Source organism: Branchiostoma lanceolatum, chromosome 13, assembly GCF_035083965.1.
Source record: "Branchiostoma lanceolatum isolate klBraLanc5 chromosome 13, klBraLanc5.hap2, whole genome shotgun sequence".
NCBI classification, from domain to species: domain Eukaryota; kingdom Metazoa; phylum Chordata; class Leptocardii; order Amphioxiformes; family Branchiostomatidae; genus Branchiostoma; species Branchiostoma lanceolatum.
Window position 1 is genome coordinate 3,357,842 of NC_089734.1, and position 16,477 is coordinate 3,374,318.

The window sequence follows — 16,477 nt, forward strand, 5'->3', positions numbered from 1 at the left end:
TGGGCCGCTGTGATGTTTGATGTGTACTAACTGTAGATAACAACCTAGTAGTAGTTGACTGTGTTGGTTGTCTGAGTGTTGTGAAGTAATCAGGTGTTGAGGCAACTGATGATGCCTCCTTAGTTCGTCCTGTAGTAGATGCTGGTGGCGAGGATGGTTGTGGTGATATTTGTTCGGTGCTGGTATGTAGCGATGTGCTAGATTGAGTAGTAAGTAACGTTACCTGATTAGTGGTGGGAACACCCGACGTGGAGGTCGTTGTCCTTTGGCCAGTATCGGTGCTGCTTTGGGCAGATGTTCGCTCTGGTGTTTCTGTTGGGGCAGACGTAAATGGCCCCTTTCCTGTTGTTGGTGGAAGTTCTGTGACTGGCCCTTCGGACGTTGTTGGCAGAAAATCCGTGAACGGCTCCTCGGCTGTTGTTGGTAGAATTTCTTGAGTAGTTGTGGGTCTTGCTCCCGTCGGATGTTCTGTTGTTCTCAAGGGTACAGTTGATGGTGACATTGTTGTGGTCAGATAGGTGGATGGTGCTCCACCAATGGTTACTTGAGAACTTGTTCCTCCATGTGTAGATGCTGCTGTTGTTGTTGGTGTAGTAGGTGCTGTCAAAGTGCTGGATGGTGGCGATAACGTTGTCTGTGGTATTGTCTGCTTAGTGCTCGTCTCTTCAGATGTTCCAGTAGAAGCAGATGTTCGAAATGCCTGACTTATAGTGGGGGGAACACCAGACGTAGTGACCGTTGTCTCTTGGTCAGCATCTGTGCTGCGCTTGGCAGATGTTTGCTGTGTTGTTTCTGTCAAAGTAGATGTGAGCAGCTTTTCGGACGTTGTTGGAGCAATTTCTGTGGTTTCTAGCGCAGTGGGAGGTTGCGTTGTTGTGAAGGGTATAGTGGGTGAAGAGGATGGTGCCCTGCTATAAGTCCCCCGAGTACTTGGTCCATAAGCTGTGGACATACTAGTGGACATACTTGAAAGTTCTTCAATTGCTGTCGATGGTAACGATGTTGAAGTTGGGGGAGACGTGGTAGTTGGGCTTTGCTGTGTGGCTGTTTTCAAAGTGCTGGACGCTGGAGCAATTTCTGTGGTTTCTAGCGCAGTGGGAGGTTGCGTTGTTGTAAAGGGTACAGTGGGCGACGAAGTTGTCGTGCTGAGCTGGGTGGATGGTGCCCTGCTATAAGTCCCCTGAGTACTTGGTCCATAAGCTGCGGACAGACCAGTGGACATACTTGAAAGTTCTTCAATTGCTGTCGATGGTAACGATGTTGAAGTTGGGGGAGACGTGGTAGTTGGGCTTTGCTGTGTGGCTGTTTTCAAAGTGCTGGACGCTGGTGACAACGTTGTCTGTGTTGGTGCCTGTTTAGTACTCGTCTCTTGAGATGTTTTAGATGGAGTTGTTGTTCCAAATACATGACTTGCAGTTGAGGAAACACCAGACGTAAAGATCGTTGTCCCTTGGTCTGCATTTTTGCTGCGTTTGGCAGAACGTAGCTCTGTTGTTTCTTTCAAAGTAGATGTGGTTAGGCTCTCTGCAGTTGTTGGAGGACTTTCTGTTGCAGATGTTGTTTCCAGCGCAGTGGGAAGTTGCGTTGTTGTGAAGGGAACAGTGGGCGAAGAGGTTGTTGTACTGAGCACCTGGCTAGTGGAGGAAACACCAGAAGTGGTGAACGTTGCAACCTGGTCTGTATTGGTGCTGTGTTTAGCAGAAGTTGGCTCTGTTGTTTCTGTCAAAGTAGATGTGGCTAGCATTTCTGTCGTTGTTGAAGCAATTTCCGCTGCAGATGTGGTTTCTAACGCAGTGGGAAGTTGCGTTGTTGTGAATGGTACAGTGGGCGAAGAGGCTGTCGTTGAGATAAGAGTGGATGGTGCCATGGTATGAGTCCCCCGAGTACTTGATGACTGTATGGACATACCAGTGGACATGCTCGAAAATTCTTCAACTGCTGTTGATGGTAACGATGTTGAAAGCGAAGGAGACGTAGAAGTGGGCATTCGGCGTGTGGTCGCTTCTTCTTTTGTAGATGCCATATCAGTAGTCGAAGTGATAACCGATGCGCAAGAGGAAGTAGGCGATGTGTTAGGTTGCCGTGATGTGTGAGGTGCGGTTGCTCCTGACGTCAGCCCAGCAACGGTAGACTGTGTTGTTTGTCCGGGTGTTGTTAAGCCAAGTTCATACGAGGTCGATGCAACTATTGTTACTCTTGTTGTAGGTTGGGCCAAAGTACTTAATGCTGGCGATACAGATGCCTGTGCCGATGTTAGTTTGGTACTGGTAAGCTGCGACGTGGTAGCTCGAGTACTGAGTACCTGGCTAGTGGAGGAAATACCAGACGTGGAATACGTTGTTTCTTGGTCAGCATCGGTGCTGTGTTTGGCAGATGTTGTCTCCGTCAAAGTAGATGTCGGTAGCCTTTCTGTCGTTGTTGGAGCAATTTCTGCAGCAGATGTGGTTTCCAACGCAGTGAGAAGTTGCGTTGTTGTGAAGGGTTCAGTAGGTAGAGAGGTTGTCGTGCTGAGTACCTGACTAGTGGAGGAAACACCAGCAGTGGCGAACGTTGTAACCTGGTCTACATCGGTGCTGTGTTTGGCAGAAGTTAGCTCTGTTGTTTCTTTCAATGTAGATGTTAGCAGCCCTTCTGCCGTTGTTGACATAATATCTGTAGAGGATGTAGTTTTAGCTGCAGTTGGTTGCGTTGATGTAAAGGGTGCTGTAGATGGCATCACTGTCTTTGGAGGAGTTGTGGGTGGTATCGGGCTAGTGGCCTCCTGGGAACTTGGTGATGGAGATGTCAGTGTGGAAGTTAGAACGGACGTAGTTGAAATGTCTCCGATTGTTGTTGAGGAAGCACCAGGCGTAGATAGCGTTGTCACTTCGTTCGCATCGGTGCTGTGTTTGGCAGATGTTCGCTCTGTTGCTTGTTTCAAAGTAGATGTTAGCAGCCCTTCTGCCGTTGTTGGCATAATATCTGTAGTAGATGTAGTTTTAGCTGCAGTTGGAAGTTGCGTCGATGTAAAGGGTGCTGTAGATGGCACAACTGTCTTTGGAGGAGTTGTAGGCGGTGTTCGGCTAGTGGCTTCCAGGGAACCTGGCGTTGGGGATGCCTGTGTGGATATAAGAACGGACGTAGACGAAAGGTCTCCGATTGTCGTCGAAGGAACACCAGGCGTAGAGATCGTTGTTAGTTGGCCAACATCGGTGGTGCGTCTGGCAGATGTTCGCTCTGTTGTTTCTGTCAAAGTAGACGTGAGGAGTCCCCCTGTCGTTGTTGGTGCAATTTCAGTGGTAGTTGCAGTTGCTTCTACAGTAAGAAGTTGCGTAGATGTCGGGACTGCAGTTGTCACCTCTGTAGACGGTGCCCTGCTAGTTGTCACCTCTGTAGACGGTGCCCTGCTAGTTGTCACCTCTGTAGACGGTGCCCTGCTAGTTGTCACCTCTGTAGACGGTGCCCTGCTAGTTGTCACCTCTGTAGAAGGTGCCCTGCTAGTTGTCACCTCTGTAGAAGGTGCCCTGCTAGTTGTCACCTCTGTAGAAGGTGCCCTGCTAGTTGTCACCTCTGTAGAAGGTGCCCTGCTAGTTGTGACCTCTGCAGATGGTGCCCCGCTAGTTGTCACCTCTGTAGAAGGTGCCCTGGTAGTTGTCGCCAGAGTACTCTGTGCCTGTGATTGCTGTGTGGAAACATGAGAGGATGTAACGTTATTTGAAAAAGATTTCAATTATTGAGGAAGGTATGATTGTCCTTGAAATGTTAAGTGGTGCCAATATGGTCAAAATTCGGTGTGTGCTTGTTTTGATCTGTGTGCCTTCTTTTTTTGTAGATGCCAAGTCAGTGTTTGGACTGGTTAATGATGTAGTGGAGATGGTGTCTGTGCAGAAGCTGTTAATATCAGTTCAACGACAGATTTTGCTGCTATGTCAGATTGATCACTCAATTGACTTTGAGTGGACACAACTATTGCTTGTGTAGTAAGTGCTGTAAACGTGGTGGGTGTAACCTTTGGTGGTAACAATGTCTAATCTGTTGTTCGTATGGTGTTCGTAAATTGTGATATATTAGATTAAGTACTAGTGCGTGTTCTAAATACCTGGCGTGCAGTGGAGGCTGTTGTTACTTGGTCTACATCGGTACTGCGTTCAGCAGACATTCGTGCTGTTGATTCTGCTAACGTAGATCTGGACTTTTCTTGTGTCGATGTTGGTGCACTTTCTGTGGTAAGTGTGGTGGCAGGTGTAGCTGAATGTAGGGTGGATGTAAAGGATTCTATAGAAGGTGTGGTTGTCATTGAATGCTTAGTGGATGTTGCCCCACCGGTGGTCTTCTGAGTACTTGGTTTTGAAAATGCGTGGGTGGAGATATGATTCGTCACGCTCGAATGTTCTTGTGATGTTGTCAGTACTAACGTCGAGCTTGAAATTGTGATGGGCGGGGTGGTTGACATTCGATGTGTGCTTGTTCCTTCTGGTGTACTTTCTTGCTGTGTAGATGTCACTCCAGTTGTGGACGAAATTGACGACGTGCTGGGAGTAGTGTAGGTAGGTCGATGCGATGTACGTGGTGTACTAGCAATTTCTGTCTGGCCTGTAATAGTGGACTGTGTCGGTTGTCCCTGTGTTGTGGATGATTGCGTTGATGTGAAGGTTGTAGTAGAAGGCAAGGTTGCAGTTGTAAACTGGGTGGACGGCAACCTGCCAACAGTCTCCTGAGTACTTGGTTTTGCAGATGTCTGTGTGGAAGTATGAGTCGGCATGACAGTGTGGCGAGTGGTTATTTCCTCCCGTGTGCTTTCTTGTGTAGATACCATACTAGGAGTTGACGTAATTGACGATGTACTGGAGGTAGTATAGTTTGGTCGCTGTGAGGTTAGCGTTATGCGAGGCGAACTAGCCGTTGATGCTATGTCTACGGCAGTAGACAATGTTGACTGTTGTGGTGCTGTGCTGACAGATTGTTCAGTCGATTTCTGTCTTGAATGCGTTGATGTAGACAAACCCTCCGTACTAGAATGCATCGTCTTTTCATCAGCGAAAGTAGACTCCTGAATGGTCGATGTAAGTGTGGTTTGTTCCGTAGTTGCCACCACAGTACTGCCAAGTGTGCTTGTCGCACTTGGTTGTGGATGTGTGGGTGTCGATGGTTCCTCTGTACTTGAGTACACTGTGGTTTTATCAGCGACTGTAGACTTTTGTATAGTAGATGTTAGAGTGGTTTGTTTCGTTGTTGGCACTATTGTACTGCCAAGTGTGGATGTAAACGTTGTTGCCTGTGCTGTGCTGCCAAGTGTGCTTGTGGCATTGGTTGCTTGTGAATGTGTGGGTGTCAACGTGCTAGAATGCATCGTCGTTTCATCATCGATGGTAGGTGTGGTAGATGTTAGAGTGGTTTGTTTAGTTGTTGCCACTATTGTGCTGCCAGATGTGCTTGTGGCACCTCGTCTTGCATGTGTGGATGTAGAAGATTCCTCTGTACTGGAGTGCATCGTCGTTTCATCAGCGAAAGTAGACTCTTGAAGGGTCGATGTTAGCGTGGTTTGTTCCGTAGTTGCCACCAAACTGCTGCTCTGGGTGATTGTGGCACCACTTGGTTGTGTTGACGTCAACGGTACCTTTGTCCTAGAGTGAATCGTCGTTTCATCAAGAGATGTGGACTCTTGAATGGTAGATGTTCGATCGCTTTGTTCCGTTGTTGCCTGCACTGTGCTCCTAAATATGCTCGTGGCACTTGGTTGTGAATGTGTGGACGTCAATAGTTGTTCTGTGCTAGAATGCATCGTAGTTTCATCAGCAAAGGAAGACTCTTGAATAGTAGATGTGCGTGTGCTCTGGTCCGTTGTCGCCTGTACTGTACTGCGAAGTGGGCGTGTGGCAGCGACAGAGGACCCTCGAATAGTAGATGTAAAAGCTTTTGGTGTTGTTTGCACTGTGCTGGCAAGCGTGCTTATGGCACTTGATTGTGTGAATGTCAACGGTTCTTCTGTGCTTAAGACCGTCGTGGTTTTATCAGCGACTGTAGACGTTTGGATAGTAGATACTAGAGTGCTTTGTTCCGTTGTTGCCTTAACTGTGCTTCGACGTCCCGTTGTTGACTTTATTGTGCTTCTAAATGTGCTTGTGGCACTTTGTGCTGTATGTGTGGCGGTCAAATGTTCTTCTGTGCTAGAGTGCATCGTGGTTTTATCTGCGACAGTAGACGCTTGAATTGTAGATGCTTGAGACATTTGTTCCGTTGTTGCCTTCACTGTTGTTGCCTGGACTGTGCTGCTAAATGTTCTTGTGGGATTTTGTTGTGAACGCGTGGATGTCGACGGTTCCTCGGTACTAGAATGTATCGTCGTTTCATCAGCGAAGGTAGACTCTTGAATTGTAGATTTTAGAGTGCTTTGTTCAATTGTTGCCTGCACTGTGCTTGTCGCACTTTGTGGTAAATGTGGGGTTGTAAATGGTTTCTCTGTACTAGAGTGCATCGTCGTTTCATCAATGTAGGTAGGTTCTTGAAGGGTGGATGTTAGAGTACTAAGTTCCGTTGTTACTTGTACTGTGCTACCAAGTGTGCTTGAAGCAATCGGTTGCGAATATGTTGGTGTCGACATTTCTTCTGTACTAGATTGTACTGTGGTCTTATGAGCGACTGTGGACTCTTGTATGGTAGATGTTACAGTGCTTTGTTCCGTTGTTGCCTGTACTGTGCTGCCAAGTGTGCTTGTGGCACCACTTGGTTGTGTATGTGTGGATGTCAACGTTTCCTCCGTACTAGAAGGTGTTGTCGTGTCATCAATAAAGGTAGGCTCATGAGGGGTTGATGTGGGGCTTTGTGGTGAATGTGTGGATGTCGACGGTTCTTCTGTACTAGAATGTATCGTCGTTTCAGCAGCGAAGGTGGACGTTTGAATGGTAGATGTCAGAGTGGTTTGTTCAGTGGTTACCTGCGCAGTGGCCCTAAATGCGCTTGTGCTACTTGGTTGTAAATGTGTTGATGTCGACGGCTCCTTTGTACTGGAGTGCATCGCGGTTTTATCAGCAACTGTGGACTCTTGTATGGAAGATGTAAGCGTGGCTGGTTTCGTTGTTGGCACTATTATACTGCCAAGTGTAATAGTGCCAAGTGTGGATGTAAATGGTACGTCTGTACTAGACTGTATCGTGGTGTCAGCGAGGACAGACTCGTGAATAGTAGTTGTTTGTGTCCTTTGTTCCGTTGTTACCTGAACTGTGCTGCCAAGTTTACTTGGTTGTGTATGTGTAGGTGTTAACGTTTCCTCTGTACTATGTGTTGTCGATTCATCAATGAATGTAGACTCTTGAGGGGTTGATGTTAGAGTGTTTTGTTCCGTTGTTACCTGCGCTGTACTTCTAAATGTGCTTGTGGCACTTTGTGGTGAATGTGTGGATGTCGACGGTTCTTCCGTCCTAGAATGTATCGTCGTTTCAGCAGCGAAGGTGGACGTTTGAATGGTAGATGTTAACGTAGTTCGTTCTGTTGTTGGCTGCACTGTGCTGCTAAGTGTGCTTGTGGCAATTGGCTGCGAATGTGTTCGCGTCGACAGTCCCTCTGTACTAGAATGCATCGTGATTTCATCAGCGACCGTGGACTCTTGTATGGTAGATGTTAGAGTGGTTTGTGCAGTTTTTGCCACTATTGTACTGCCAGGTGTGGATGTTATCGGTACCTCTGTACTAGAATGCATCGTCGTTTCACCGGCGACGGTAGACTCTTGAATTGTAGATGTTAGAGATGTCTGTTCTGTAGTTGCCTGTGCTGGGCTGCCAAGTGTGCTCGTGGCCCCACTTGGTTGTGATTGTGTGGATGTCAACGGTTTCTCTGTACTAGAGTGCATCGTCGTTTCATCATCGAATGTAGGTGTGGTAGATGTTAGATTGGTTTGTTTAGTTGTCTCCATTATTGTTCTGCCAAGTGTGCTCGTAGCATCTTGTCTTGAATGTGTTGATGTCGACGGTTCCTCTGTACTAGAGTACATTGTCGTTTCATCAGCGAACTTTAAGGTAGACTCTTGAAAGGCAGATGTTTCATACCTTTGTTCCGTTATTACCTGCACTGTGCTCTTAAATGGGCTTGTGGGACTTTGTTGTGAGTGTGTGGATGTGGACGGTTCCTCGGTACTAGAATGTATTGTCGTTTCATCAGCGAAGGTAGGCTCTTGATTGGTAGATGTTAGTGTGGTTCGGTCCGTTGTTGCCTGCACTGTACTGCCAAGTGTGCTTGTGGCACCACTTGGCTGGGAATGTGTCGGTGTCAACGGTTCCTCTGTACTTGAGTGCACTGTGGTTGCAGTAGCAACAGTAGACCCTTGAAGAGTAGATGTTAAAGCGTTTGGTGTTGTTTGAACTGTGCTGGCAACCGTCATTGTGGCACTCGGTTGTGTGGATGCAAACGGGTTTTCTGTGCTAGAGTGTATCGTGGTCTTACTTGTGACTGTAGCCTCTTGAATAGTAGATGTTTGTGAGATTTGTTCCGTTGTTGCCTTTACTGTGGTCCTCAATGTGCTTATTGTACTTTGTGGTGTATGTGTGGTTGTCAACGGTTCCTCTGTACTAGAGTGCATTGTCGTTTCATCAAGGAAGGTAGACTCTTGAATGGCTGGTGTTATAGTGGTTTGTTCCCGTGTTACCGCCATTGTGCTGCCAAGAGTGCTTGTTGCACTTTCTGGTGTATGTTCTGATGTTGACGGTTCCTCTGTACTAGAGTACATCGTGGTTTCATCAGCAATGGTAGACTCTTGAATAGTAGATGTTAAAATGGTATGTTCCGTTGTTGCCTGCACTGTGCTTGGTAATGTAGTGTGATACGTTGACGTGGAACGCCTGGTTGTCGATCTTCCAACGTCACTTGTAGACAATGTAGTTTGCGTGGTTACCGAGAGTGATTGGTCAGTTGTTTGTGGAAAGGTAGTGTCGGAGGTTGTTTCTGTGGTGACTTTGGTTGATGATGAAGTGCTTCTCTTTGAGGTAGGAGCAAGCGTTGGGAACATGCTGCCAGGTTTGAATGTTGATGAGGTCTCAGTAGTACGAGGAATGCCCGTGGTGGTGTGTTCTTGTGTGGGTAGAGCAGTGGTAGGTAAAGGCTTGGTTGATGTTTGCGTTGAGAACGCAGTTGCTCGAAGTGTTGTGTGATCTGTAATAGTGTAATGCTTTGATGTCACAATTTCAGCATTTGTGGACGATGTAACTTGAGTCGGTGTTGAGAGATGTATGTCTGTTGCTGGTGGAAGAGTGGTCTGAGTGGTAGTTTCTGTGCTGGCTAAAGTCGACGAAAGAGTACTTCCTTCTGTAGAAGCGGCAAGTGTCTGTAATGTGCTGCCTGGTATTGACGTCGATGCAGGAGTTGTCTGTTGTGAACTTTCTGTAGTGAGCGATGAAAGTGTAGAGCTCCATAATTGAGGCCCAGTTGGCGTTTGTGAGCTTACCTTTGAAGTAGACATTGTAGTGGTTTCTGCAGTCGTTCTTCGCTCTGCTTTGGATGTAGAGCTCATGCTACTGGTAGCCAGAATGGGCGTTGTCATAGTCGTCGTTGGACGCGTGGATACAGTTGAAAAGTAGCCAGCAGTTGGACGACTAGTTTTGCCTTGGACTGTGGATGTTATATCTGTGCTTGACACAGACATAGTTGTGTCTCTGTTGTCTGTAGCACTGTCAGTCTCGGTGGTGATTTCATGATCCTGTGTGAATAGAGCAGTTGTAGGTAAAAATGGTGTTGACGCTACAGTTGAGAGGTCGAACACAGAGCTAGATGTTGACCCTTCAAACGCAGTCATTGTCACTGTCGTGTGATCTGTAGTAGTGGTATGCTCAGATGTCGCGCTGTCAACGTCAGTTGTAAACAACTTATCTTGCGTCCTTGTTGAGATTGCTACGTCTGTTGTCGGTGTAATACTAGTCTGAGTCGAAGTTTCTGTAGTGGGTAATGTTAAGGACAGTGTGCTTCTTTCTGTTGTAAGAGGAAGGGTTTGAAATGTGCTACCAGCTTTCGACGCTGTATGTTGTGTTCTTTCTGTCGTGAATGGTGAAATTGTAGAGGTCAACAAATGGAATCTGGTTGGCGTTTGAGAGCTTACCTTTGAAGTTGACAGAGTAAGAGTTTCCGAGCTTGTTCTTTGCTCTTTCGTGGATGCAGTATAGAAGTCGGTGGTAGTGCCAAGTGACGATGTCATTGTTGTTGGACGTGTGGTCACAATGGAAAAAGACGGTGTTGTGTGGTCAATAGTGGGTTGACTTGTTTTGTCGTGAAGTGAAGATGTACTGGCTGCAGATATAATTGTGTGCTTCCTGTTTAATGTACTGGCAGTCTCTGTGGTGATTTTGTTTTCTTGTGTGGGTGAAAATGTAGATGGCACCTCGGTTGAAAGTATAGGAACAGTTGTGCCTGTTGGCACTGCAAAAGGAGTTGTTTGGAGTGTTGTTTGATGTGTGGTAGTGGGATACTCAGTTGAAGGTCTTGCAACTCTATTTGTCGATAATGTCGTAGTTTCGTCAAGTGGTATGTCTGTTGAATGTGTCTGAATGGTAGTTTCTTTACTTAGTACCGTAGATGACAACGTGCTTTCTTCTGTTGTAGGTGCAAGGGTTGGAAATGTGTTCCCTGCATGGGATGTGGACTTTTGACTGGTAGAAATTAGACTGCTTTGCTCGGTTGTTGATCGCACTGTGCCAACAAGTGTGCTTTTGGCACTCGGTTGTGGATGTGAGAGTGTGAGAGGTTCCTTTGTACTGGAGTGCATCCTGGTTTCATCAGAGACTGTGGACTCATGAAGGGTTGATGCTATTGTGCTTTGCTCCGTTGTCGCTTGCACTGAGCTGCTATGTGTGATTGTTGCACCACTTGGCAGTAAATGTGAGGATGTCAGCGGTTCCTTTGTACTGGAGTGTCTTGTGGTTAACTCGGCAACTGTAGACTTTAGATTGACAGATGTTAGGGTACTTTGTTCCGCTGTTGCCACCACTGTGCTGCCAAGTGTACTTTCGTCAATTGGTTGTGCACGTGTGGATGTCAATGGTTCATCTGTACTAGAATGTATCGTCGTTTCATCAGCGAAGGTAGACTCTTGAATGGTAGGTTTGAATGGTAGAGTTGTTTGCTCCATCGTAGCCCGCACTGTGCTGCGAAATGTGCTCGTGGCACCACTTGGTTCTGAATGCGTGGTTGTCAAAGGTTTCTCTGTACTTGAGTACACTGTGGTTTCATCAGCAAAGGTGGACTCTAGAATGGCCGTTCTTTCTCGTACTGTGCTGCCAAGTGTGCTTGTGGTACTTTGTGTTGAGTGTGTGGGTGTCAATGTTTCATCTGTGCTAGAGTGCATTGTGGTTTTATCAGCGAAGGTCGACTCTTGAATCGTAGGTTTTAGAGTGGTTTGCTCCATCGTAGCTCGCTCTGTGCTTGTAAGTATGCTTGTGATACTTGACTGTGAATACGTGGTTATCAACGGTTCCTCTGTGCTGGAGTGCACCGTGGTTTCTTCAGAGTAGGTGGACTCTGGTATGATAGATGTTAAAGCGCTTTGTTCCGTTGTTTCCTTCACTGTGCCACCAAGCGTGCTTGTCGCACTTGGCTGTGCACGTGTGGATGTCAACGTTTCCTCTGTACTAGAATGCATAGTTGTTTCATCAGCGAAGGTTGACTCTTGAATGGTAGGTTTAAGAGTGGTTTGCTCCATCGTAGCCCGCACTGTGCTGCGAAATGTGCTCGTGGCACCACTTGGTTCTGAATGCGTGGTTGTCAAAGGTTTCTCTGTACTTGAGTACACTGTGGTTTCATCAGCAAAGGTGGACTCTAGAATGACCGTTGTTGCCCGTACTGTGCTACCACCAAGCGTGCCTGTGGTACTTTGCGTTGAGTGTGTGGGTGTCAATGGTTCCTCTGTGCTAGAGTGCATTGTGGTTTCAGTAGCTAAGTTTGACTCTTGAATTGTAGATGTTGGAGACTTCTGTTCCGTTGTTGCCTGCACGGTACTCCCAAATGTGCTTGTGGCACTTTGTGTGGGTGTCGACGGTTCCTCTGTACTGGAATGCACCGTTGTTTCATCCTCGATTGTAGTGGACCCCTGAATGGTAGATGTTAAGGCGACCTGTTGCGTTGTTGCCTTTACTGAGCTCTCATGTCCGGTAGTTGGTTGTAAATGTGTGGTTGTCAACGGTTCTGCTGTGCTGGAAAGCATCGTCGTTTCATCAGCGAAAGTAGACTGTTGAAGGGTAGATATTAGTGTGGTTTGTTCCGTAGTTGCCAGTACAGTACTGCCAAGTGTGTTGGCGGCACTTGGTTGTGAATGAGTGGATGTCAATGGTTCCTCTGTACTAGAGTGAATCGTCGTTTCATCAAGGGACGTGGACTCTTGAATTGTAGATGTTAGATCGCTTTGTTCCGTTGTTGCCTGCACTGTGCTGCCAAATGAGCTTGTAGCACTACTTGATTGTGAATGCGTGGATGTCAAAGGTTCGTCTGTACTAGAATGTACCGTCGTTTCATCAGCGAAAGTAGACTCTTGAAGGTTAGATGTTAGTGTAGTGTGCTCCGTAGTTGCCAACGCAGTACTGCTGGTGGCACCTGGTCGTGAATGAGTGGATGTCAATGGTTCCTCTGTACTAGAGTAAACTGTCGTTTGGTCAATGGATGTGGACTCTTGAATTGTAGATGTTAGATCGCTTTGTTCCGTTGTTGCCTGCACTGTGCTGCCAAATGAGCTTGTAGCACTACTTGATTGTGAATGCGTGGATGTCAAAGGTTCGTCTGTACTAGAATGTACCGTCGTTTCATCAGCGAAAGTAGACTCTTGAAGGGTAGATGTTAGTGTAGTGTGCTCCGTAGTTGCCAACGCAGTACTGCTGGTGGCACCTGGTCGTGAATGAGTGGATGTCAATGGTTCCTCTGTACTAGAGTAAACTGTCGTTTGGTCAATGGATGTGGACTCTTGAATTGTAGATGTTAGATCGCCTTGTTCCGTTGTTGCCTGCACTGTACTGACAAATGTACTTGTGTCACCACTTGGTTGTAAATGTGTGGTTGTCAACGGTTCTGCTGTATTGGTGTGCGCTGTAGTTTCGTCAGAGTAGGTAGACTCTGGAGGGGTAGATGTTAGATCGCTTTGTTCAGTTGTTACCTGCACTGTGCTACCAGGCGTGCTTGTGGTACTTTGTTGTAAATGTGTGAATGTGAGAGGTTTCTCTGTACTAGAATGTATCGTAGTTTTATCATCGAATGTAGGCTGCTGAATGGTTGATGTTACGGTGCTTTGCGTAGACTCTTGAATGGTAGATGTTAATACGTTTTGCTCCGTAGTTGCCACCACAGTACTGCCAAGTTCGCTTGTGGTCCTTGGTTCTAAATTTTTGGATGTCGGTGTAGACGATTGTACATTGCTTGTCTGCACCGTTGTCGTAGCAGGCAAAGTTGTCCCTGGAGCAGTAGCCGTTAAAGTGCTTTGCTCTGTACTTGCCTTAAACGTAGCAAATGTTGTTCTTTGTGCGCTCGTACTTTGGCCAGCCAATGTCGATTCTACGGGCGTTGTCGAATGAATTAAAGTTCTTGAGCTGCTGGTGGTCGAGCTGATTCCTTCTGTTTTAGCAGTGGGGGAGTACCCTGTAGACTGTCCAACACTAAAACGACTTTCTGAAGTGGTGGGAAATGAGCTTGTTGTACTCATCGTTGTAGATGTTGGCGTAGACGATTCTACAGTGCTTGTCTGCACCGTTGCAGTTGTAGCCAAAGTTGTCTCTCGAACTGAAGACGTCAAAGTGGTTTCCTCTGTACTTGCCTGAACTGTTGAAAATTGGGTTCTTCGGGCAGTCGTACTTTGGCCAGGCAATGTCGTTTCCAAAAGTGTTGTTGGTTGGACTGAACTTCTTACACTGTTGGTGGTCGATCTGATTCCATATGTTGTACCAGTGGAAGAGTGTTCTGTAGTCTGTACAACAGTGGAATGACCTTCCGACGTACCATTCACTGTGCTTGTGGCACGATGTGTTGAAGACGTGGCGGAAGACGATCCCAATGTGCTAGCCCCCTCCGTAGTTGTACTAGCCACTGTGGTCTTTGCAGAGGTTGGCGCCATAGTGCTTTGCTCTGTTGTTCCCCGCATTGTAGGGATCGTAGTCCTTTGCGCGGTGGTGCTTTGTTCTACAGCTGTAGATTCGGACGGCGTTGTCGATTGACCTGAAGTTGTCGAGCTGCTGGTCGAGCTCAATTCAGTTGATGTGGCTGTTGAAGGATGTGATGTAGACTGTCCTTCTGTTGAATGAACTTCAGATGTGCTGACAAGTGCGCTTGAAGCACTCTGTGTTGAAGACATGGCGGGCGACGATCCAAGAGTGGTTGTCTCTGCTAGAGTCGTCCCAGCCACTGTGGTCTCTTCAAGAGTTGATGTGACAGTGCTTTGATCTGTTGTTGCCATAGCTGTACGAAATGTGGTCCTTTGCGAGGTTAAACTTTGGCCTGCCAGCGTCGATTCCATAAGTGTTGTCGGCTGGATAGAAGTTGCCGAAGTACTGATGGTCGAGCTAATTTCTTCCGTCGTAGCCATTGATGAATGTTCTGTTGACTGGCCGACGGTAGAAGGACCCTCCGTAGTGCTTACAAATGTGCTTCTGGCACTCATTGATGTAGATGCTGGCGTAGACGATCTTACTGTACTAGTCTGCGCCGTTGTCCTAAGAGGCAGAGTTGTCTCTTGAAGAGTAGACGTCAAAGTGCTTTGCTCTGTACTTGGCCTCACAGTTGAAAATGTGGTCTTTGAGGCGCTTGTACTAAGGACTTCTAGCGTCCATTCTGCAGGTGTTGTCGGCTGGACTGTAGTTGTCAAACTGCTGGTGGTCGAGCTGATTTCCTCTGTTGTTGCAATGGAGGAATAACCTGTAGACTGGCCAACGGTGGATCGACCTTGTGAAGTGCTGGAAAATGTGCTGGTGGCGATTTGCTTTGTAGATGCGGCGGACGACAATCCAAGAGTGCTTGTCTGCCCTGTAGTTGTACCAGCCACTGTTGTCTTGTCAAGAGTTGATGTGACAGTGCTTAGTTCTGTTGTTGCTGGCACTGTACGAATGGTGGTACTTCGATCCGCCGATGTAGATTCAGCGCGCGTTGTTGATGGGACTGAAGCTATTGAACTGCGTATGGCCGATTTGATGTCATATGTTGTGCCAGTGGAAGAGTGTTCTGTTGTCTGTACAACAGTGGAATGAATTTCCGACGTACCAATCACTGTGATTGTGGCACTATTTAGTAAAGACGTGTCTTTAAAAGTAGAAGTTGAAATACTTTGCTCGGTGGTTGCCTTAACTGTTGAAAAAGTGGTTCTATGTGAAGTCGTACTTTGGTCTACAGCTGTCGATTCTGCTTGTCTTGTTGGCTGGACTGAAGTTGTCGATGTGCTGGTGGTCGGTCTTATTAGATCTGTTGTAGCAATGGAGGGACGACCTGTAGACTGCCTAACAGTGGATAGACCTTCTGAAGTGCTGGGAAATGATCCTGTTGTCGACGATTCTTCTGTGCTAGCCAACACCGATGTCGTAGGTGCAGTTGTCTCTTCAAAAGTAGTCGCCAATGTGCTTTGCTCCGTACTTGCCATTAATGTAGCATTTGATGTTCTTTGCAAAGATGTACTTTGGCCTGCGCGTGTCGATTCCATTCGTGTTGTTGGATGAACTGAAGTCCTGTAGCCGGTGGTTGATCTGATTGCTTCTGTTGTCTTGGCAATTGACGACCGATCTGTGGACAGGCTAACAGAGGAAGGACCTTTCAAAGTGCTGGCAAATATACTTGTTGCACTCATTGTGGTAGAGGTTTGTGTAGAAGATCCTATTGTGCTGGTCGGCACCGATGTCGTAGCAGGCGCAGTCGTCCCCTCGAAAGTAGACGCCAACGTGCTTTGCTCTGTACTTGCCTTCAATGTAGCATATGAGGTTCTTTGCGGAGATGTACTTTTGCCTTCCCGTGTCGATTGCATAAGTGTTGTTGGATGGACCGAAGTTTTGGAGATGCTGGTGGTCGAGCCAATGGCTTCTGTTGTCCCGGCAATTGACGTATGATCTGTAGACAGGCTAATAGAGGAAGGACCTTTCAAAGTGCTTGTTGCACTCATTGTTGTAGATGTAGGTGTAGATGATCCTATTGTGCTGGTCGGCACCGGTGTCGTAGCAGATAGAGTTGTCTCTTCAACGGTAGACGTCAAAGAGCTTTGTTCTGTACTTGCCTTCAATGTAGCAAATGTTGTTCTTTGTGCCGTTGTACTTTGGCGTGCCATTGTCGATTCTATAAGTGAATGTTTGGTTGTCAACAGTTCCTCTGTACTGGAGAACACCGTAGTTTCCTCGGCAAAGGTAGACTCTTGAATGGTCTGCTCAGTGGTTGACCGTACTGTGCTGACGACTGTGGGCGTTGCACTTTGTGATGAATGTGTAGATGTCAACGGTTCTTCTGTACTAGAATGGATTGTCGCTTCTTCAGCGAAGGTCGACTCTTGAGTTGTAGATGTTGGAACGATTTG

The 16,477-nt window shown here is 47.0% G+C and overlaps 2 protein-coding genes across 2 annotated transcripts; both read right to left on the reverse strand.

Moving 5' to 3' along the window:
* Positions 1 to 227: 227 nt before the first annotated feature.
* LOC136447114 (mucin-2-like) lies at positions 228 to 5,470 on the reverse strand. The gene is made up of 5 exons (XM_066445807.1): positions 4,984 to 5,470; positions 4,573 to 4,717; positions 4,137 to 4,227; positions 967 to 3,661; positions 228 to 634 (listed from the first exon to the last, which is right to left on the reverse strand). Exons 1-5 carry the CDS (start codon positions 5,468 to 5,470, stop codon positions 228 to 230), a joined length of 3,825 nt encoding a protein of 1,274 aa, XP_066301904.1.
* A 10-nt stretch (positions 5,471 to 5,480) lies between these two features.
* Positions 5,481 to 14,386, reverse strand: LOC136447116 (mucin-2-like). The gene is made up of 7 exons (XM_066445808.1): positions 14,117 to 14,386; positions 13,933 to 14,056; positions 13,636 to 13,900; positions 10,529 to 12,146; positions 9,413 to 9,479; positions 7,658 to 9,120; positions 5,481 to 5,603 (listed from the first exon to the last, which is right to left on the reverse strand). The coding sequence occupies exons 1-7, from the start codon at positions 14,384 to 14,386 to the stop codon at positions 5,481 to 5,483; spliced, it is 3,930 nt and encodes a 1,309-aa protein (XP_066301905.1).
* Between the last annotated feature and the right edge of the window lie 2,091 nt (positions 14,387 to 16,477).